The following is a 25,006-nucleotide window of genomic DNA, read 5'->3' on the forward strand; positions in this document are numbered from 1 at the left end:
CCCGATTATCATCAATGTTGGCATCACGACAACACATGTTCCCAACATGGCCGGTGTACTTTAATCGTTGTATAACAACACCCCACATGCATATTAATGAGACAAGCCTCCCTAATGTGTGTATTGACTGGTCACGTCACTCTACTAACCCATTTCTATACCTTCTATGTTCAAAGTTAGGGCTGTGGCTTACTGAGGAATTTATCCCCAAAGTTTGTTTGTGTAACTTCTATAACAATGTTCAACTCGTTAGAATCTTTAATTTATGTATGTGACAGGCCGACCTTTAGCAATCCTTTTCGCGTCTACTTGTTTCCTCGTAGTCTAATTTATTCATCTCTTTGCGTCGTTAGTCCTAAATGAGTTATTATTAAACAATATTTTCCCAAAATGTACGACTAACTTGTAATGTTAATGAAGTTGTAGTTAAATGAAAATAAGCGTTCGTTTGTTCTGCAAAGGATTTCATATGCCATTATAATTTGTTTATATTCAAAACTATTAATAGCCCTATATATAGAACTGTTCCATTAGAAGCTTGGATTTTTAAAGTCTTATTCGATCTAATGGTGCACTAAAAGAGGATTTCTTGAAATTCCTACGAGAACGGGAATAAACGGGATTTTTTGTTTTACACGAGTGGAGTTAAGGCCGTCCTCAAGTTTTGTATTTATGTACCTCATTTTTAAACTTGCAATGAATACTAACTAATCATCTCAAAAATTTATGTGACACTCTGCCATACACGACGCCACAGCTCATGAAACTGTACCGAACTACCGACACTCAAGACATAAACTGGAATCGATATTAATATTGACATGAATTTGCAGTAACGGACACATGCTCACCCATCGGAACAAGAAGCCTTACGAATGCAAGGCGGACGGATGCGGCAAGTCATACTGCGACGCGAGGTCGCTGCGGCGGCACACGGAGAACCACCACCAACCGCCAGGTGAGAACGGTTCACATTTATACTATAAATCGACGAACTTGCACGAAGAGAGTTATGAATATGGATGAAGTGAAAGAAGAAAATAATACAATTACTTGAAACACTTCCGTATCCACAACACGCATCCCTATGCCGTAGGTTAAAGTACATATTACCTTCAGTCATTTCTTATGTCCACGGGGACAATATTCAGTGGTCCTCTTCTAAAATGCTGGAAACCACAGGGCCTAAAGAAGCTACTAAAGCCCTTTGTAAATAAAATGTTGAAATTAAAAAGTTGATTTTAACATTTTTATAATAAAATCATGATTGCAAACTTGCAATTCTTAATTTTAATATAAAATAATGGCGTACATTAATTAATAGATAAATAATATACATTTCATATTCAGGTTCAAGCAGTACATCTTCCAGTAGCACAAGTACCAACACGGCTGACCGGGACTCGAACTCGCACCGGGTCTCGTCGCCCACGTCGCCGCCGCGCGCTAACCTCCTGCACTCCGAGGTAACTTTGCTTTGACCCACTTTCTTCAAGAAGGGTTCTGCTAGATATATTGCTCTGAAAGTTTACGAGGGCCGCACCGTGCGCTCTGCTTCAATAGAACTTTTGAACACACTTTCTTAATTAGGTATTTCAGGTGTCAGATATCAAGATTATTTCCGAAATAGATGTTCTACTGGGACTAAAGCTTAAGGCAAGTTGCATCCTTAACACTCTGAAGAGAAACTCGATGTATGCCTTTGACCATGGATCCTGGATTGAGTCAGGTTTTTACACGCAGCGACTCTCATCTGACCACCGCAACCTTTGCAGGTAAACTTAACCCGTATTGGATCGATCATGGCTATACATGCAGCTGCCTGAATGTACATGTTTCCTCACAATGTTTTCCCTCACGGTAAATGAATATAGGCACTAATTACGTTTTTGACTTCTGTTATGGAACACAATCTCAGCGGTTCTACATATGTTTCCTCATCTCATAGTTGAGATTATGAAAATTGTATAATATTTTAAAACTTGGAATTATTACAAAATGCTGTACCTTCACATTAATTCACATAAAGTACATAAATATCTTTTAACTTAAGGGATTTCCCGCTCTATTCCGGTCCCTCTTCCCTGACATCAAATCAAATAAATTATTCGCGATGTTAAAGTAACTCCACTGACAAACTCCGCCCAAACATTTACGAAGTGCTTAATTAAAATCGCACGTACAACCAAATTAGACTTATGCATTATTATAAGCCGTGCTGATTCTTTCCAAAGTTTTATTAATTTCTGTAAACTGGCAACGTAGTAATGGATAATGTAATACTCATCATATTCATGTTTACCTTTTGCAATTAACGAATAAGTAGCATATGTTTTTGTTTTCTTTCTTTTAAAGATACAAGCTATCTGTTGTTTATTTTGAAATCCTCTTAAATAATAGAAAAGACGCTTAATAAATTAAGAAATTAATGCGCCATACTTGTCTTCCATTTTTTTTATCCCTTTTGCCGATGAATAATATTATAGAATGTTTTATGCAAAACATCCTCTTGTGTTGATATTACCAAAACCACCGGTCGCCTGTTCGTAAACACGGGCAATTAAAACTTACTTCCATGAATATATAAATCCAGACATACATTTTTATAAAAAAAAAGTTTTAATTGACGTAGAATCTTGAACGACACTTTTATAAAAGATAAAAGTTGAGCGCGAGTGACAATATCAAAAGTTATAGATAACTTACATCGCGAATATGTAAAATTTTCAAAAGTTTGTGACATTGCAACGAGTGAAATTGATAACTAACGAGTTTTGAGAAATACTATTTTTAAATTTCATATGAAAACATAGAGGGTCGTAAGTTTAACGAGTACCTACCTATATGTAAATCATAGCCTTTAAAAGAGAAGTGGTGAAACATTAATTTTAATACATTGTTTTAACATTGTGTCACTTGCACGATCATGTTAATCCGATACATCTAACATTTACAAAATTTTAAATACAACTCAGAGTACTTACATACCAAGTTGCGCTACTTAACAACGTGTCTAAAGATTTAGTTATATGTATAAATGCAAAAAGGTTAAACCCTAAATTTCAAGTCTAGGCTAGGAATATAATTGTGAGTAATATTTTACAGCTCTGCTAGACCGGACGCTAATTAATCCGCCTTTTTATTACACTTAAGTATATCTGGCAGAGTTCCAGCCGAGTATGTAATATTTAGCTCCAGCGACCGCCCTTATTAATTAACCAATTAGCCCAAATCCTCTTTTCATTTCGCGCCGCCATTAAAGGTTTGGCAAAAAGTTCCGAACGGTATACATTAAAGTGGGTATAAAGGTTAATTTAGTAAGCGTCATATAATTTATCATCTGAGGTCTTAAGTTCTTTTTTTAGAATATGATTAAATTATAAAACAATCGAAATATGTGTTCGTCGCTCGACTTTCACTTCAAAATGTTTCATATCAAACTGCTGTGCAGTCCACTCTCACCCTTGCATCTTCCCAGTTGCACACCCCACCACTATGATTTAGATCCCCTGTTTGATTTTTTATGTTTCTACATTATACGATCATTAAATTGCTTCTGCAGGCCATACTCGTAGAAATTATGTAGATTTTAGTGTCTTACTAAAATAAGACTTGCTCTTTTGAATTTTTTTTTATTACTGTCCCTAATTAATAAGTCTAAACATCAATCAAAAAATATTTTTGTTAACATTTATATTACATTTTATAAAGCGATCTTATATCATATTATCGAATAAGCATATTTAATCATAGTCTTAAATATATATTATGTTCAACAAATAAATAATTCCATATATTTTTTTCAAAATGTCTACTTCTGTATTTTCGTTATTTTGCAAGAGCGGCGTGTTTATCTCAATTCGTTTTACTCAATCCCCGCAAACGTTGTTCAGACAAATCAACAGAGGATGTTTTTCGGGAGTTTTAATAGGGAATTCGTTTTAAGTTTTATTTTGTTTCGACTTGCCATTAACGAATTTAAGTATTTTGTTGTTGTTTTATGACGCTCGAGCAATCTACTTTTGGGATCTGAAACCCTCGTAAATTGGATCCTTTTAAATATAGCTAAGTCAATTTAATTGAATATTAAATAGGTCCGTGTACGAAACTGATTTTCTATACAGGACACCGTTTGTTTATGACTTAAATATACTTTTGTTTTCTTTCAATGACAGTAATTTATGACGTATTTGATATTTATTTTCGTAACAAATAAAGTCTTAACTAAGTAAGAAATTATTAGATTACAGATTCAAGCATTGAAGAGTAATTAAGTGTATGTACTTACTAACATTATTTTTAAGACTTTATTTTACTAACAAAAATTGATCCAAAGTAGGTCTTGAATAAATGATTACTAAAAATAAAAACCTGTTTGTTAGATCAATATTATGAATGCTAAAGTATCAATAAACTAATCATTTATTTCATATTAAAATAAATCATTTGTTCCCAGACAAGCAACTCCGGTTCAGAGAAGTCGAATGGTACAAGCACAAGCGCCAGCGGGAGCGACAGCAGTCCGCCGGGCACCCCGCCCGCGCCCCCCGCACCGCCCGCGCCTCCCACGCCCCCGGCGCGGCCCAGGCCGAGCAAGGCAAGCCATAGCAGGCCCAAGTCTAGTTCAACGGTAAGTTACAAATAATTAGTAAAGTCTACACCAAGAAAGGTCAACAGTGTCCTTAACCGATAAGCTTGCATGAAGAGTGTTGAATGTGGATGAAACAAAAGAAAAATGAAGGGATTGCGGCGAATGAAAAAATTTAGCATCTGCCTACGATTCCGGGAAAGTTATTTATACCTTTCGTCAGGCCCAGGCTGATCAAAATCGTCCATAAAAACAATAACATCTTTAAACAATGAGAACAACTCCGGCGCGGCTCAGGCCGAATCCATAAGCAGGTCAAGTACAGAAGGTACAACGATAAGTTACACATTTTTATAGTACACTAAAATCATAATAACAATGTGTGAACAGAATCTATTGAGTCTCTAGCAAAACATAAAAAATATAATTTACATTCTACCCATGCCGTAATTTGAAGTCGTTGCTTTGAACATAATGGAAACATGCCGCAAAGTTATCGTAAATGGTTACAAGACCGCCTACCAAATATTGTAGCCGCTACAACGCCTACATAATATCGTAGCCGCTACAACGCCTACGTAATTTCGTAGCGGCGCGTAGCATCTCGTAGCACTTCTTGTAACTGCAGTTACCTACTTATCATCTAAATTATGGTGACTTTTCTTTTACATAAGTCGTCTTCTTATAGGATTAACGTCCTCCTAAGTATATAGTAATAGTTGAAGGATTATAAAAATCAAATTTTCTCACATACATACTAGCTTTTATACGGCATCACCCTCCTGTTGAAATTACTCCTTATTACGTAAATACCTCCGTCAGCGGATTGCTAAGTCATTTTAATTTATCTGTATACCAAACTTAGTCAAATGGAAAATTCCACTTGCGAGTTTTGTTTCGTACTTCTTTTGCAATAAGTAAAACAAAACATTTTCCATTGTAGCAACTATACGAAATGGCGTTTTGAAATTTCTTAATTAGAAAGCAATGAATAATGAACATTGTGTAGATTGCACTCGCAAAATAGGCAGAGTATACACTGCACGAGGTTGATTTTAAGATACGACTTAAAACAAAACTTATCCTATATCCGGGACGCTTGTTTTTTTTTCTATTTCAAAGATAAAGACTTAAAACATCTAAGTGAAGTCTGACAAACACTTCTGAGGAGGGTGCAACCGGGTACACGCAAAGATGAGAAAGAGAGAAAGCCAGTGAAGACTGTGGAAAGATTGAGCAAAATTTTGACTTATTTTTTATTTAATTGCAGATCAACTAATTTGTATGCATTTATAGGCACTTGTCCTCTATGCTACTTTGCTGAAAACCAGACTATTACGTCGCCTAGTCCATCGCATATTTAAAAAAAAAACTATCATTTTCATTCGACTCTTTGCTTTTTTGCTTTTCTGTTCAACATCACCGTCGTTTTTTTTAATCCTGGCCAGTAATAATGTAGCCCGGAGCTTAAATACTATACGAGGTACGCGGCCAGCTTTACGCGCAAGTGCTTTTAATTTTAGATCGACCTTTCAGTTGAATGAACTCTGTGTAGCGGGAGCGATGATTCGGCTCGACCGCCACCAAAGGGAAGATCTTCCGCCAGGCTAGGTGTTGTGCCTGGGGAACCGCGGCTCCGACGATGTTGTGTCGGAGGTTGTATATATAGCTCCAATCCATGAAATTTCTGAAATCGCGATTTGGGTTCTTCGCTGCTATTGGCTGAGCGCGTCGATTTCTTCGAGATGATTGACAGTTGTTGTGTGATTTGATGTTGTGGCGAGTGGCGTAGAGATGTCGCCACAGTACTCCCCCCCAAGACCGGAGGTCTGAAGTCTTGAGATCTTGCTGTGCAATCTGTGCTTCAGTAGCTTGCAAGTGCCAGTTGTCTTCCAGTGAGTCGGAAGTTGCTCGAAGTCCTAGTGAGTCAGGAGTGAGCCGTTGCGTTGCTCGTAGTCTGCGGTGAGTCGAGACAGTAGAGAGCGAAGTCGACTTGTTGGCGCCGGTAGAAATCGTGCAGAGCTGCCACGCTGGAGAGAAGAGCGGCCGTCGAAGAGATCCAGGCGTGGGCTGCGGTAGATGCGTCGGTCGCTGAAGTCGATGAGAGTGAGTGCGGGTGGAGACAGGACCAGGAAGCTCGGTGAGTCGGCTGCGATGGACCTGCTGCGATACCCAGTTGCTGGCTTGCTGTGAGACTGCTTGCAGAGTGAGGAGTAATGCTGAGGATTGGAGATGATGATGAAGAAGGTTGCTTCCAATCACGTCGGGGTCACCAATGTAGCGGGAGCGATGATTCGGCTCGACCGCCACCAAAGGGAAGATCTTCCGCCAGGCTAGGTGTTGTGCCTGGGGAACCGCGGCTCCGACGATGTTGTGTCGGAGGTTGTATATATAGCTCCAATCCATGAAATTTCTGAAATCGCGATTTGGGTTCTTCGCTGCTATTGGCTGAGCGCGTCGATTTCTTCGAGATGATTGACAGTTGTTGTGTGATTTGATGTTGTGGCGAGTGGCGTAGAGATGTCGCCACATCTGTATTAATTTGGTTTACGCAACGCGGGTACGCTTCGTAAATAGAGAATTGCAATTTTCTACACAAATAAAGTTATTTGCAATGCCATTCCTCTTAATGGAACATGGCAGACATATTAATTGTGTTAATGTATAATGAATATCAAAGGAAGTCTGTACGTTCTCTCATCTCGTGTGCTTGTTAAATAGGGATTAATTGCGATATAGGTATTGCGATGCGTCTTCACCGCCTATTATGCACTAAGTTATTAAATATCTAGCATTGATTTTATGTATTTGTCTTGCATTCAATGCAATACATTTAAGTTGGATACCAAATTTGAGTCACATATATTTGTTTCTTATGCAATTACAAATCATCGTCAATTCATAGTTGCAAAAATGCATAACGTTGTGCTTTTTAATTTAATTCAAATAAAATAAAATTTATTTTTAATTTTATTAATACTTGTAAAATATAACATTATCACAATATTCTTAATTAAGAGTTTGTTTATACTAGCCCATTGTTTATTTAGCTCAATGTTTATATAAGCGTAACAAAAGCGATACACAAAATAATTCCAAACCAAGCGATCGGCCAATCAACGCTTGTTTAGTTTAAAGCATACCAAACTGCAATGCACTGCCTCTTATGTCAACGCAGTAGGGCTAATTCACAATTAATTTGAATAGCTTAACATGTTGTTACCCATACAGTACAATTGTACCTAAATGAACGCACAACGAACAACTTAATTAATATGTCCATATCAATCGTTATTGAACTTTCATAATTGTAACTCATGTAATTATGCGCGGAATTCGCCAATACAGATCCAATAATGAAGTGGCACAAAGCGGATTTGAGATCAAAGGCGTGCCGCTGTCGATATGTTGTGAACAAAACAAAATTCGTAATTATGGGGCCGTGTTGTGTGCCTTTATTACATCCTGCAGGTGACGGGGCGCGGAGATGGGGTGCCGATCAACGGGGATGGTATAGTGAGAGCACAGAGATGTAACTCGTGTATGATCTTCGTACTGCGTCTAGGGTGAAAAGTGTCGTCGAGGGTTAAGATGGACGGAGTCCTGTGTACTTGCTCGGTTAACCCAACGAATATTTACAACTAATTAATATATAAAAAAATTTTTTCTCTAACGTAATATTTTTTTAAAGGTAAAACAATATACTTTAATGTAAATACTCGTAGGTAATGCGCAAGACAGCCCTTTATGGAATCTATTTCAGGCAAGCATTTATATTTATACTGAATTAATGAAATATTTCTTTTCTTTTAATTTATACCACACTGATCACAAATTTCATTCACTTAAAGCAAGGCGTTCGGAAGCGCGTGCCCTTTTTTTGTTTTCCTATTTATATATTATCCTTTTTTATCCTAATGATGTAGTACTGAAATAAATATACCCACGTAGAATCGACACAAATATTTGCATACAGTTCAGCCACAAATCACTTACGACTCGTCTGTACTTATGAAATTTGTGACATAAACGCATTTAATAACTCAGACCACACATTTGTGCCTATTTAACGTAGACCTCCAGCGGCTTATTAACGCTGTTTGCTGTCACATAATATTTGGGGCGTTGTGGAGGTCTGGCTGAGTGGACGGCCGTCAATAGACTGCCATGGTCTTCATGTGTAGGCATCAATATAATGCCACGCGTATATTTGGGAGGCTGTGTTTATGTCTGTCATTATGTTTTGGCGGCTAATTCATTTAATTAGACATTGGTTTCATTGAAGTACGATTATTTCAGTTTGTTTGACGACATAGTAGCAGTCTTATTAAAATGAAAATTAAACAAAATTTTTAGGCCGGAATAGGTCGTGATTTTATGTACGACATATGTATATGTATGTGTATTACATACATACATAAAATCACGCCTCTCTCCCCGAATAGGTAGGCAGAGACTATTTCACACTTGCCATGAATCCTGTTTACTTCTTTCGCTTCATCCACATTCATAAGTCTCTTCATGGAAGTTCTAGTTAAAAGAAATATCATTGTTTCATGTTGTCAAAATTCCAGAGAAAAAATATTAAAGAAAACAACATGTTGACAGCTTCAATTGAATTATCCCTCTACAAAAATAACGCATAGGTATACGCATACATATATTTATGTCAATTCAATATCACTCAACAATTTAATATCACTCAAAACTATGTATTAAAAAATCCCAGAGCTAAAAAAGTTATAAATAGTTCACTGTTTGCAAGATATTCAAAGCGACATATATCAACCCGAATTGCACTACTAATAGCTACTTAATATTCCCCGTTTGCTATTGAAACGAGTTCAATTCTGTGGCACAATTGAATCAGGTCAGGGCATGTGATGCCATAGCATCCCTTCAATTCGCGATCTATGGGAGAACAGGTGGACCGTGGAGCTCCCACGATGCTGACCACTAGCCGGATTCGCGACTACGCCCTGTATTATGATAGGATAACAATTTTTATAACTGCGTAGAAAAGACGACGAGATATTGGACTAGCGCAAATAGGGTTTTTATTATGTGATTATGATTTTTATTATGTATTAAGTAAATATTTTATCGTTCATCTAAATATCATAGTAAAAATTATTTTTAAATTAAAATGTAGTTAATGATTAGTTCGATTTTAAATGATAACAATAAATTACGAGTTAATTATGTTGGACTATGTCGTTTTTAAGGGGCTTTCTATAAATTTCAAATGAAAAATACAGTGCATTTAGATTGAAATATTATTTTAAGAAGATACCTTCTTAAGGGTTTACGTTTTACCGCACTCAAATTTTTACGCAGAGATCGTAAGATTTCCCCGAAAGTGGAATATTTAAAAGGTCCGGCCACATTATAGCGTATAAAAAAGGTTTGGGCCTCCACCGCCAATAAAAGTGAGTGATCGTTTATGCGACACTTCCCCAAAGCGAAGTGTCATGGTACAGGGTCGGGCGGCCGCGTCTGAATTATTAAACTCTACAAAGGTAGATGAATGGCCGATTTAATTCAGTGGACGATTCGCACTGGACGCAATCTGCGATGTATCGGCATTACCATAAGAATGATTAAGATTCACGACCCCAGTTCTCACGCTCGCGGCACATTGTTTCGCGGTATCTCGCACTAGTATTAATAATTCTGCCAGTTCTGCGCAGTAATAATAGTCAATTATCTAGCGAGTTTCTTTTTATTTACAAAGTTGAGTTCCCAGAATTTATAGTTTCATGTAATATTGCGTTGCATCTGCACTTTGTTTGGTTTATTTTTATTATACTTCGTATTCCACTAGCAGAATTTTTTCCCTTGATATTACTAGTAAACGAGTTATATATTCCGTGTTAGTGTTTAAAAGAAATCTTTGAAAAAAGAGAAATATAATACATATGTAACTTAACTTACAGAAAATGCTCTGTAAATTTTTCAGAAGGGTTTGCATGAGGATTAATTCCACAAAATATTGAAACAACATGTGATACTTTTCACAATAAATAGAAGAAAGAAATTTGTTCGGCCATTCGATACATATTTTGTATCTAGATGTTCACATAAAGTCTAGTGTACACAGAAGACATTGACCTTCTTTTAACTAAACTAGGCGTTGGGAAAGGGTAATAATAGGTTACTATGCTAATACTAATTTTTACTCGATTTATCTTAATAATAAATTAAATCTTTGTTCAGTTGTAATTTAGATTCTGTTACCTTTTATGTTACTAGTGGCCTATAAATGACATTTTTAGAAGTTCGTGACTTATTTTCTGCGACATTCAGTGCCGAGCGAGGCATAAATAGATGTCATATGCTTCGGGTAATAATGTGATTGGCAAAACCTAAATATGTACATAAACCTTAAGACTGGTGGTAGGTAGTGTCGCGGAGTGTGCAATCCGCTGCAGCCGCAAATTGCATTTGGTCTCGTCTCCGCGGACCGACTTCACACTTCATCCTGTTAGGTTGCAACACAATTGGTAACATTATTGTTGGTCACAAATAATTCTCTTTCAAAAATACTTTTACAATATGTAATTTTTCTTTTATGGGAAGAAAATTCAACCTTACTGAACTAAAGATAGTATTCTCTAAGGAATCGGCATCAAAGTCTACTGGACCGATTTTGTCGAAATTTGGCACAGATAAAGAGTAGACCTTAAGAAGTAACTTAGGTTTAACTTAATGTTACTTTAACAACGAAATTGTAGTAAAGTATATTCTTAAAACAAAATTATTATACTGAATATGGTACGATTACCCTTACATAACAGCAGCTTTAAGTGTAACATATCCTTAGTTCACGTGCCTCATCTTTGCGTGTTCCCAGTTACGACTTCCACGACGATACGACTAAATAAGTTTTATTCGTGAATAACTATAAAACATTTTTTCTTTTTTCCAGGTCAAGAAAGCAGCGGCGCGTGAACACTTGACGGTGAGTTATGAATTTTTATATTAGAATCACTGTGACCATTCAGTACATTGGATTGATATCAGTATTATGTGTCCTATACGATACTGGTCAGATGTGCCTAATTATTTTTTTAGATTACGGAATCCCTTACTCACTACACAGTCAGCCCGTTTTTGTCAAAAGTGATTCTCTCACTATCCCAGCGGACTGTCAAAGAATTTGCTAGTAGCCCGACCATGTCAGATTGTACATATAGGTATTATGAAGCTGGCATCTCGTGGCCCGTGCGAACTCTGTGCTCGCCAAATTCGATTCTTTTCAGCTGTCAGCGAAGCGGTGAATATTTCATACCTCACCCTCGGGAAAAAGAAATAAGTCAAAGTTTCGGGATGTAATCTTCGATGCTGAAAATAGAAAATGAAGACAACATTATCTGGAGGGCTTAGGGACTTTCAATTCAATATAAACGCATCATATTTTCCAAGTTACTTACTGACAAGCGCCCCCCGCTGCGACTAATATATTTCGACTTATAAACCTACGAGAGGGAACTCGTACGTACTGTACAACTGTACGTGTTATCTAAAACTCGTCTTATTTTACCTCAGTTTTATCGTAAATATAGGACTTCGGTATCCTATTAAATAACCGCATGGTATTTTGTTTTTATTTTTACTCGTTTCTTTGTTTTATATGTGTCTATAAAGCCGAAACGACCGCTGGTATACGACCAACAAAAGTATAAAAATAATACCCGTCCAAATTGGGCATCGGACATCAAGAATAACAGAGCGTACTTCCTTCATATGCATACTTGAAAATATCAAAATCATCAGAGGCGAGTCATTTATAATCGTAAATCCGAGAGAACTATTAAGGTCGGGAATTGAGAGAAGTTCCTCACAGTCATATGTAAGCGAGTAACATATGAGCGCATCTTTGTTTTAACCCGCGGCCGCCACTGTCGCACGTTTTGTCGTCTTCGTACGCAACTCGGTCCATTAATAATATAGGGTGACAACGACGCAGGTGCGCTGAGAACCGCCCGCCTCGCTCCTCGCGATAAACGCCGCGCTGCATAATTGAAGACGTGTGCCTACATAGCGCTTACGTGACTCCTATCTTCTAAGTGCGTGAAATCAACTTAAGTAGATTAAATATGATGGATCATTTGCTAATTTGATACGAGCGAATTCATTTTTGCGATATATTTTTTTCTATATATTAATTTAATCGTTTAAAAAATGTATTATATCGTTAATCATTTTTCATGAATCAATCAATGTTCTTTATTTTTTAATTATTTATGTTATAGGTGGACCTAATGCCATAAAGCATCCTCTACCAGTCGAAAGTTTAGACTGAACTTAGACTGTAATTGGGTGGTTAAAAATAAAAATTAATTAATTTCTCTTTAAAACTTTGACCATTTATTTGTGAATTGTGATTTCCTAATTACTTTGTGGTAATCGGGATTGGTGACATTTTAATATTTTGCAGGCTTACAATAAATTTTATATTTAATCATTTTGTTATAATTTTATCGTCTACATAAATCAGAAATTCGCATCATGAATTTGAAATGTATCAAATAAAAAACAAAGAAGCTAAATTTTACGCAAAAAATAACTGAGAAAAGAACAATGAAAGCTTAATTAAAATGTGTGTCGTACGGGGCGGTCACCCTACTTTGAAGGCAGGACTCTTGACCTTTGCACGTCACCTGTGACCTCGCCGCCACGTGGCGCTCGCATTAGAGAGGGGTCATTAGTTAGGGTGACAACTCAACGTAAACGCCGTCGAGCTAAGTTAAACGATCCGTGTGAAATGGCACCTATAATAGTGAACGTGCTGAACCGAATGCAATTTTCTATGCATTTGATTTGACCTACTATTTGTTCATCAATTTATTCATGATTTAAGTTGTGTCGTGTTGTTCCTGACGCTTTAGAATAGGACCACTCTAAATATTTTCTTTGGATGTCGTAAAAGGCAACTAAGGGTAAGGTTATAAACCTTGGGATTCTTTTTTTGGGCGATGGGCTAACAACCTTTCAAGGCTTAATGCGGTCTTTTTTTGGCTTGATGATAGAATTGAGATTCAAATATTGACAGGTATGTAACATTATAAAAAAAATACTGGTTTTTTTTCAAAATCCCATCACTGTTTCAGATAATGCGGTAGCCCTTGTTTCATAAAACATGGAGTTGCGCAAATTATTTGTTCATTGAAGAACATTTCGTATTTTAAATTTCTTATATGATGAAAGTCATTTATAATTGGTTTAAAAACTGTAATGAGCTATAATAAAGAGATTCTTTATTGACTAGAGTGCGATACGTCTTTTTATTGAAAAATACATTTCTTAATTATTACACATTCATATGATAAAATGGTAACTGACCGATACTTGAAAGATTCTGACAAAAAAATCGATATATCTATTGACCCACAGACGCCAACCCCAGACGAATTATTTTAATATTTATGTTTCAACAAAAAAGACATTAAGATTTTTTACCTTTATTTCAGTCCCTAAGGAAATAGATTTGATAAGACATCTCATGAAAGAACTAAATTTTTATAAAAATGTGGTAGGTAGGAAAGTAAAAAGAATACTATATCTACAAATAAATACAAAGAAAACCAGAACTCGCTAGGCCACCTTTAGGCGGGTCACGTCTAGCGCATAAATCGGAAAGAGTGAACTCATATTCTTACTTCTAGTTCCTCCTACAGTTATGAGTAGTTCAGTTTACTAAACTTTTTTGCCAAAATAACGTAAAATTATTCATAAAAAGAACTTCAAAACGGATTTTTAATATTTTTATTTTTCTCGTCTATTGTACTAAAGTAGGTAAAGTAAGAGATTGTTTCAATCTTTTGACCGAAAAATTTAACAAGGTGAAAATAAGAATTAAAATCTTTCAAAAATAAGATTTACTGAGATCACCATTGTTAACAAAAAAATTGTAACATTCTGAGACAAAATATTTCGAGAAATTCACAAAATTATTCCTCCTGAATACAAACAATTACCTTATGGAATTCTTACAAATTTACATATTCTATTAAAAAGTGAGCACTATGAGATAGATTCACATAAGAGTGATCAGAATAGCGTATGCAAATTAGCATGAGATTTTTTATTGTTGGGGCTATCTGGTGTTTTGCGAGATGGAGGGGTCATCTCTTTACATCATTTCAGTTTGGAGTGTCAGAACATAAACATCATTCATCTAATCGTTCTGGGATCAAAATGGATAATTGGATAACGCAGCTTTTCCATACTCCTACGTTTACTAAACCCAAGGTATGTGCTATATTTTCTTTAGTAGGATATGCATTTTGTTAATTTTTTAAAGAGTACAGTGGATTTGAAAAAATACAGTCGTAAAAATAGTGAATTGAGTTAATTTTCTACTTTTTTACGTTTTATTTATTGGAATAATCGAACAATTTGTAAACAAGTTAGCAAGTTTCTTATAAGAATAATATAACTACTTACATTCCCAAACAATAAATTTACAAGCGCAATAATACTACATGCTAATTACTCGTTTCATTTTTTGTGGTTAATTAATTAATTACAGTTTTAAAATAATTTTATTTTAATTTATATTCGATAATAATATTAAGGTTTAATAATATTAAGAAACCGCGGTTTTAATAATATCAAGAAACTTTACCTTATGTCTCTCGTTAACAAGAAAGAGCGGTGTTAAGGATCTTTAATTATAATAAACGCATTGCAATAAAAATGACTGTCACATGCCATAACGCGAAATCGGACAAAACGGCATTCGACCATACTCATTCCGCTTCAATGGGAATTAATGAAGTACACCCATTAAGCCGTGTGCAACCATTTATTACGAGCATTGGCTTCCACGGTCATTGGAGCCAAAAAAGCAGTACACTCTAACTGCTTGCTACATACATGACGTATGGCAAAAACACAGCCACCCAAGCTCGCGAACATCTGTGCGCACCGCGCATTAAACTAACGAGCAGCCCTAATGGCGCCCGTTAGGGTTGCCTCCCACGAAAAAACCTCCAAATCAAATAAATTACATGCCCCGACCCAGTTTTAACATGTGTCGTATTAGTCAACTGACGGGAAACGGCTATCTGTCGCGAATGAACACGTAATATTCTAAGGTAATATTACGTTGTTTGTAACGTAACAAAAAGTACCTATTTCAAGTTCACCTTTAATTTTTTGATAGGATGTATTGGTTTAGTATTTGGTTTTTTTGCTGCTCCATAATACCACAATGTTTTGCTGGATAATTTTATTCTTTTCTTCTCAAATAAGTAAGTAAATAAAATTCTGTTTCCGTAGATCTAATAAGAGGATTAAATAGAAAATAATAATATAAGATACTTCCTTATACCACGAAACGGTCCACGAAAATTTTGTTTATAGCGTGTCCCCTCGAAGCCCTCGCACCTAAATCCGGGATGAAAATGGACGAAATTAACCTTATTTCGCTCGAGGTAAATTAAGTGCCTTTAGAAATTTTTATTAACTAGAACAGGTTTATTTATATGGCCTAATTTTGTATCTATTTTCTGTTTTTACATATATAACTATAGTTGTATTAATCAAAACATACAATTTTGTGAATATAGGCAGCAGGTTAAGTTATTACTGTACCCAAACATAGTCGTAAAACACGACCGAGCGAAATGTCGACGACGGGTGACATTAAAAACCTCTGCGCTACGTCATAAACAGGGTTTAGGAATAAATTTATATATCAAGCAAGGCTTTCGCCAAGAATTTTAATAATTCTCAGACCGAATTTATGTCACTTAGGAAAATGAGCTAAGTTTTTAATGTTCCTCACGCTTTTAGTCCCAATAGGTGGCATTTTTATGACAAGACTGTAAAAACCCTTACAATTCTATTCCTTTGTGTAAATAAAAACAATTAGTTGTTTTAATTTTATTTGGCTTGGCACAATTTACGGATACGATCCGCGTAGCCGCCGCGCCGCGGTGCGACGGAAATCCGCAACTAATTAAAATTCTACGTGAATGAATAACTGCACTGCGCCGCAGTTGCGCTTTGTGGTAATATTTCACAAATAAAATACACACCGCTTAGTTTTTACTTCGGAAACTTGCAAACTCGGCGAGCTAACTTTTAAGATAGCTAAATTTCGCTAACTACCTTAAAAGCTCATATTGACCTATAATTAAATTGGTGGAGATTAGGAAGAGTCCATCAAAATCCATTAATTTACTTGAATATTAACGAGCAGCTGAAATCGAATGTTGGCGTAAATTACGAAGTCTGAAGTTTTGGGAACTTGGTTGAAAGAGATCGTTTCATATAAAGTTGGACCCAATTCATTAAGGTGCCAGCCAGCCAACAAAATTATCTAAAAATAAACTGTGTATATAATTATTCAATATTGATTGCAAATAAAGCCGCGTTGGGTTCAACCTTACTTATTCTCTAGTGGCAATAACTTATCGTCAGGCCCTACCTAGGCACTCTAAAGGCATACTGAGCTTTCGGACGCGTGATAAATCAAATATCTGTAATAAAGCTTAGATATCTTTCATACGTCATTAAAAAGATTTTGTCTTTACTTTAGTTGTAAAGACAAAATCTTTTTAATCGCAAGATCAGAGCTAACAATTTTTCTTATATTTTAGCCAAATAATGGGCTAACCATTATTCGGTAGCGTTATTACAGTGTAAAGAAAGTTTGGGCGCTCGATGTTTGACCGCGTCTTCGTGTACACTGATGATTTCAAAATGATATATTATATTATTAAATAATATTTTCAGTTATTTTTTTTTACAAACATGTTATTTTTTATTAACATTTTTTATGTGGTACATGTGGCGACACCTATACGCCACAAGTAAAAATAAAAAATAAAATTACGCGACGCTATCAGTCAAAAACAGCGAAAAAAGAAATAAGATTTCACGGATTGGAGCATAAATACAACCTCCGACTGAACATCGTCGGAGCCGCGGTTCCCCAGGCATAACACCTAGCCTAGCGGAAGATCTTCCCTTTGGTGGCGGTCGAGCCGAATCATCGCTCCCGCTACAGTACAGAACTGAAAAAAATATTAATTAAAAAATTTGCTATTTAGTACAAGATATAATGATAGCAAGATTACCGTATGAAGAACTCAAATTAATTAAATTATTTCTTTTGTTTCAGTCTCACCAAATAAGTCAGAAAAGTAGTGGGAGCGTAGCGGTGAGCGGGGCGGGCAGCGCTTCGGTGCCACGGAGTGACGCCAAGCCGGTGGAGTGCAACTTATGTCATCGCAAGTTTAAGAACATCCCAGCTCTCAATGGACATATGCGGTTACATGGCGGATACTTTAAAAAGGTAAGGCTTGGTAATTTCCTACGAAACTTTTTATACTAGATACTAATGTAAGGTAATTTGCCGTGTGGTTCCCGGCACCAACAAAAAAAAAAGAATAGGTCCACTCCATTTCTTCCTGTGGATGTCGTAAAAGGCGACTAAAGGACAAGAGCACATACATCTAGGTTCCACAAAAGCATACCCAAAGAGGGTTGACGTCAGGCAGGCGGCCGGTCATAAAACGAAAGCCAAAGCTTTCCAGTATGATTAGTGAAGAATGTAAGGTAATTTCCTAGATTATTATTAAAAACCGAACAACCCAAAGCATAACATCGGCGATGTGTCATGTCATTCGTAAAACAACTATATACCTAATACCTTAAACACGGAAACTTCTCTGAAAATATTTCACTTGTTTCTGAGGCAGCCGTGTGAAAAGCCATTATTAATTAACAACTGTAGCAACGAACTTCTTATTAATTAAAAATTCCTGTTTCAGGATTCCGACAATAAAAAGCTGGATAAAAAGGAATCGACTGGACCACCGCTGCAGACTGCTTCAGTGTCGGTTCGCGCTCTTATTGAAGAGAAAATCATCAGTAGACGAGGAGCTTCAGCCAGTACAACACCTACTAGCGGTAAATATACATGATTAGATAATAAGCCTATAAGCCTATCCCTTAGTCGCCTTTTACGACATCCATGGGAAAGAGATGGAGTGGTCCTATTCTTTTTTTTATTGGTGCCGGGAACCACACGGCACAGGGATAGGCTTATAAACTTGGGATTCTTTTTTAGGCGACAGGCTAGCAACCTGTCACTATTTGAATCTCAATTCTATCATTAAGCTAAATAGCTGAACGTGGCCTTTCAGTCTTTTCAAGACTGTTGGCTCTGTCTACCCCGTAAGGGATATAGACGTGATGATATTATGTATGTATGTATTAGATAATACTTATATGTCTTTAATGTTGAACTAATAAATTATACATAATCAACCACTTATACTTTTTAAAACTTAAGCATGAGGTCTATTTTACGTTCTTGACAACATAATTACTTATAATCTCATCAATTCAGGCACAACAACAGAAGCAACCAGCCGAAGCGGTTTCGTCGCACCGGCGCCACCACCATTATCCAGTCTTCGCACATCAGCGTCCCCGGTCTCTTCCACCACGACGTCACAGTTCGCGTCCCCGCGAGCGCCGCCCGTCGTCACTGTCGCCACCAATATGACCGTCGCTCAAAGGGATTCAACGCTCATTGAACTGCTGAAGAAAGGAAACACTAAGGTTAGTCCATCGATAGAATTTATCGTTTTAAGTTTAAAGCTTAAATCGGCTTTATTTAAATTGTTGACCACATCCAAATCTTTTTTATTTGTCATAGGTGGTCAAACGCTCAGCATCGGACCCGGGGCAGTCATCACCGCAACAAGAATTCACTTTTCGCCCCGAACTATTCGGCGTGTCGTTCAATTCCGACGACGGCTACTTCTCACCAGCTCTGAATGATGACACTTTCCAATTCACCACAACCCCGGAGCAATTAGAGGAGCTAGCATCGTTAGAAGACTACGCGACAGTAGCTGCGTCCATACGAGAGCGGTCACCCGTCACGTTTCCATCTAGTCGACGACTCGCGGCTGTTTTGAACTCGCCTTTACCGGAATCCTTAGCAGATTTTGGAGCATGTCATGGAGGCTCTCCTGTTCCATCACCAGGGATGGGTTACACCGCAAGTTCTCCGGGTTTGTCGTATACGACGGGTGATTCGCCAGGATTGGCATACGCCGCGTCACCTGGTGGGAGTTACTCGACGCAGCCTGAGCCGTCACCAGGACTAGGCTATCCTACGCCGCCAGCCTCTCACGACGCCCACTCGCCAGCGCACACAGTACCACGTGCGTCGTCGCCCCTATCAGCAGCGTTCTTTACTGCCACAATGTCCAGTCAAGAAGAGGTGAGATTTCGTTACAACCTTAAAAATTCAATATGATACAGTAATAAATTGTCAAAATAAAACTGAAGTAAATGTTTGTTATGTTATGTTCCTTCCGATTCAATAACAACTGTCCCTTTTATGTATTGCAGGTAGAAGAAGCTTTGGAAGAAGTTCTGCCCGAGGAATGCCGTTCACTAGATGCCTACGCCTTAGAGCCTTCTCCGACGCCGCGGCGGATCATGCTCAATTCCGAAGACCCGTTGCTGTCGAGCAGTCCTCGTGACTTCTCACATCAAAGACCTGCGCGACGGCATCGGATGACGAGTTCCATGTCCATGCATCAGTGGCAACATGACGCAGCTTCCCTTCAGGTACCTATAGTAAGAGCCAATTTTTTTAACGAAATAAAGACTAAATAAACTAAAGAAATAAAGACTACGAGTACTTCGAGCGCTAACATGGCAAAATTGTGAAATTTATAATTGGATTGAGGCAAAAACTCACTAGCTTTTAAGTAATACTGTTTGAAATGGTCTTACAACTGTTTCAGGAAAGCATATATTTTATCTCAAAGTATATTAAAAAATATATGTATATTGTTTATGATTTTCATCATTAATTGTAGGTGTGCGTAGAAGGTCGAGATACAGTGCCCGCAGTCTTTCTAAGCCCGAGCAGCGTGCCGGCGTCACCGCAACGGCGCAAGCGGCGCGCGTCCCCGGCCGGGCCCTACCGTTCACGCATGCGCCGCAGTACCGCGCACTTCACACCACAACCCATACTGCCACCAGATAGGGAGGGCTCGGGATTACTCGCTGAACTTACTGCTGGTAAGTCTACTTTGTAGTTTTCAAAATAGGATCTACTTCATATTTGCGAGCCCGAGCAAGGCACCGTCACAGCGCAGTTGTTGTCACAGCACATACTGCCGCCTGATAGAGAGGACTCGGGTTTACTGGCCGAACTAATTGCTGGTCTACTTGAAGTTCTTCTTGTAGGATTTGCTTCATATTTTTGAGCCCAGGCACTGACAGATCAGCGGCGGGCGTCCTCCACACCGCCACTTACCATCTAACAGGAACGCATAATATGTTGGGGAAGTCAGGATCAATCTGCTATGAATAGTGCCACTCAAAGCATACACCTTATCCTAAGTCGTAACCCATTTGCTTGTCATGCAGAATGTGGTTTGAACAACTGAAGGTGCAACTGGGCAGATGATAGAGATATAGCAGTTTTCAAGCAACTTACTCGCTCTTCTAATACAAAGTTTCATTCTAGGTCTACCAACGTCCGAGACAGATGTGCTATCCCAAATGGAAGAGCCGCGCCAGCCTCAAATCAACATCGGTGTGGATCACCAAGCGGAGATACCCGAGCTGTACAACGATCGCATCGACCTCCATCGAGCACCTGAACAGCTGTTGTGGGACCCTGGCATCAATGACTGCTTAGACGATAATGAAGGTATGTTCCATCTCCTTTCTCTAAACTTATGCATAACAGATTAAAATTCTCCTTTTCGTTGTGTGAATGATCCAAATTTAAATTTCATTGATCTAGTATGCCTGACATGATTGGCATTGCACTTATTTTCTCCATGCGGACCCTTCTACTGCAGCTAGCAGGCCTCGATGGGCAACAGCAACCCAGTTATTAATTAATATTACAAGCAGTGTCAATGTAATGGAACATATATACAAATTCGAATATAAATAGAAATATATACAAACTTGGGTCTCCTAAGATCTTCCGTCTGTCTGCAGTCGAGCTCGAAACATCGCTCCCGCTACTAAAGTGAATTTTACGTATTCCAGCTGACATGTTCTTAGAGCTAGCCACAGCCGATGCTGATGATTTTTAATTTTTCCGTACTTCCAGTTCGCATGTTCATGGAGCTGGCCATGTGCGCGGCCATGCCCGTGGGCGGTCACACGCGGGAGTTCGCGCTGCAGACGCTGGGCGAGTGCGGCGGCGACATCCGCGCGGCCACGCTGCGGCTTATGTCGCGCCCTGCCGCGCCCGCGCAGCGAGAGCCGAGATGGACACCTGACGAAGTGGAGGCGTTCTTGGCTGGCCTGGGCCATTACGATAAAGACTTCTTTAGGATTGCTCAACTTGTGAGTAGAAAGCAGTGAGCGTCTTATACTTCCCGCGAAAAAAAATGTCTTTATATAAATTTCAAAAATATCTTTGTTTAAATGTAGATAAGTATGTAATTTTAAAGCATTTTTCAATACACTGTCACCATCACGCTATGTTAGATTCTATTGATCTCTCCTGATAGTCTGATGAATTAAATAACTTCATACAAATGCTCGTAACAAACAACAAAACGTAACATGTACGTTATATAACCAACGTCTGTTTACAGGTACGGACAAAAGACTCGAAGCAGTGCGTGCAATTCTACTACTTCTGGAAGAAGGTGACCAAAGACTACAAGACGCTTTACCTCCGGAGCTGGATATCCGAGCAGTCGTCACAAGTAAGCAACGCAAATATCGGCCTACAGCACTTCGTCTTCAGGCTTACTGAGGCGTGAACATTTAGGACAGAAATAAAACTCGTCACTTGTATTCAGGGTTCCGTTCAGGCGCAAACGGCGCCTCCGACGACGCTTGGTGCTTCGTGCTCACCAACCTCGTTCGAAGGCGAAGAGTTCCCATGCAAGATTTGCGGGAAGTAAGTGAGAGAGATGCCGAATTTTGCCGAAAGTGCCCGAAAGGAGCCAAAGCAATGCGCCTGCTTGTGATTCCGCGCAAACGCAATTTAAGTGGAACTCGTCCCTCTATGTTGATTGTTTCGTGTAAATAGCTCTTTTACCTATGGCAGTACAAAACACAACAATATTTTTAATATCCATACTGAAAATATAAAAATGGCAAAACATAATCCATTTAGTTATTTTGCACCCTAATTTTGTCAAGAAAACCTTTATAATGTGAGTTACGTCTTGCGCGATAGGACTGTAGTGATTAGGGTCAGTGTTGTCGGAAAAAAAAAAAATATATATATATATATATATATATATATATATATATATATATATATATATATATATATATATATATATATATATATATATATATATATATATACAATGGTTAATTAAATGTTTTTTATTTATATTTGGAATTCAGTTAACTTTAGGGAATATTAGACTATACCACTGAAATTTTAATTGCGCACTTACTACGAACAATTTTTAACAACTGTTAAGTTTCACCTAAATTGCCTTTCGTGCATGCATTGAGATAAAATAAAAGATATTATATATTTTACAACGGCTTAAAACTAAATCACGATATGGTAGCGGTGGCCCAACAAACTTTAGTTATAAACTAACATTTATGAAGTGTTCAATGTATACTGCAGGGCTACTCCCAAAACAATGTACGCTGTAGTTTGACTACAGGTTCGTAGCAGTTGCTTACTTTAAGTGCTACGACAGTTCTATGCTCTACGAAAGAGCTACGGGGAGCTACTACGGTAGCACTTATTTTACAATTTCTTGTTAGTAATTGTTCCTTTTGTACAAAAAATTACGTACATACGAGAAGGGCAAACTTTTGAGAGTAGCCCTCATGTTGTTGGGCCGGCGCGGTTTTTAATGACGATTGCATGTCAAGTTAATGTTTACGTATATTCATGTCTTATTAACTCTTTATTGCATAATATGTAATATTTATTTGACATGATACCGTCGATGCAGTAAAAAATTATATATTTAGCAAAAGCAAGGCCTACCATTAGATACTAAAGTCAACCTAATTTCATCGAATAGTTCTTAAATAAATATTTATCGAAAGAATTAGTCCAGCGTCTAGTATCATGTTGAATAAATTCTAGTTATTTAACACGATCATTGTAAATATAACTTATTTTTAATATATAATGTTAAGACAATGAATTTATGTCCATTGCATAGGAAATAAATTGTATATCTATATTTTATTTATTGTACTTATTAGGGTGTATAATCGAAAAGGTTTTGTGTATTAATGCTGTATGTATATAAGTTTTATAGTACTAACGCTTGTCGCTTAGCTTTGCAGAGATTCTGCTTCGTTTTAAATTTCTTTCGCTTTTATTTTTTTGAGTTGCAATTTTTAATAGTGTCCCTGTTATGTTTCAGAGTATTTAACAAAGTAAAAAGTCGTAGCGCGCACATGAAGTCGCACCGGCCACTCGACGCCGAGCCGAAACGGCCTAAACTCGAAAAGCCTTATGAAAAGGTCGAGAAACCGGACGAGAGGCCCTACGCGACGGCCGATTACCAAACCAAACCTGCCACGTAACCGTACTGCCGTTTCCTCGCTCACTCATGCGACTCACTCTAAGCTCCTTTCCCCACTCCGATGCCTACTAATTGTCGTTAAAAACTAATAATATCGTAGATCTGAAATGCATACCATCATTCCTGGCCTCTGTTTCATCTTTTCGTGTGGTCAGTTGAACACTTGGCTGCAGTACTACGAAGCATAGAGTTAGTTCACTTTCCTATATTTCTCCACTCAATTTTCTTCAGCATACTTAATTTTGGCCTAGAATTCTAAAGTTATAAAGTTTGACTACGACAAAGTTAGACCTTTAAGTTACAAAACTATTTCCGTGAATATGGTGTCATACCTAAATACAAAAAACAGATTAAACTAACTGTTCGAGAAACTGTAGCCAATCCAGATCTAAAAACAAAACAAATTTGATTTTCTCTCGCTTTTGTAAAACTTACTTAACCCATTTGACTTACTAAGGTTAGTCTATTGTGCTACAGATGGCAAATCACGAAACTCCGGAGCTCTTAATCTTTTGTTTAATTACCATTTGAATAGAGAATCCATGAGGTTACAGTATATTATTCTGCATAGGAAAGGTTATAATCAACATGATAAGGCACCGAGCTCATCCCATCTTTAAAACTTATCCACCTTCCTCTTCACCCTCCATGCATGAGTGGCTCGCTGGGACTCAGACAAATGCTTCATAACTGAAAGCATTTACTATGATTACAAAATAGATTAAAGATAGAAAAGGTATCTAGAAAGAGAGCAACGTAGTGACTAGTAGCTAGAGAGAAGTAGCTTTTGGAATATGGACAGATTAACGTTAAAAATCTTAAAAATTCTCGTAATGCTTAGCTTGAAGAGAGCGCATAAAGATATTTTGTATAACGATTGATA

General features: G+C 37.6%; 1 protein-coding gene across 1 annotated transcript in view; it reads left to right on the forward strand.

The window, feature by feature from the left end:
* LOC106143407 (zinc finger protein 541) overlaps positions 1-24,124 on the forward strand; it is an 80,473-nt gene extending 56,349 nt beyond the window's left edge. The window contains exons 6-19 of the mRNA XM_060949241.1: positions 834-958; positions 1,351-1,466; positions 4,457-4,630; positions 17,724-17,897; positions 18,376-18,514; positions 18,957-19,171; positions 19,269-19,841; positions 19,973-20,194; positions 20,449-20,653; positions 21,105-21,290; positions 21,705-21,943; positions 22,198-22,311; positions 22,408-22,508; positions 23,962-24,124. Coding sequence (XP_060805224.1) covers positions 834-958; positions 1,351-1,466; positions 4,457-4,630; positions 17,724-17,897; positions 18,376-18,514; positions 18,957-19,171; positions 19,269-19,841; positions 19,973-20,194; positions 20,449-20,653; positions 21,105-21,290; positions 21,705-21,943; positions 22,198-22,311; positions 22,408-22,508; positions 23,962-24,124 — 2,746 coding nt within the window. The remainder of the gene's footprint in view (positions 1-833; positions 959-1,350; positions 1,467-4,456; positions 4,631-17,723; positions 17,898-18,375; positions 18,515-18,956; positions 19,172-19,268; positions 19,842-19,972; positions 20,195-20,448; positions 20,654-21,104; positions 21,291-21,704; positions 21,944-22,197; positions 22,312-22,407; positions 22,509-23,961) is intronic.
* Positions 24,125-25,006: the final 882 nt, after the last annotated feature.

The sequence above is a fragment of the Amyelois transitella genome, chromosome 18 (genome assembly GCF_032362555.1).
Source record: "Amyelois transitella isolate CPQ chromosome 18, ilAmyTran1.1, whole genome shotgun sequence".
Lineage (NCBI taxonomy): Eukaryota > Metazoa > Arthropoda > Insecta > Lepidoptera > Pyralidae > Amyelois > Amyelois transitella.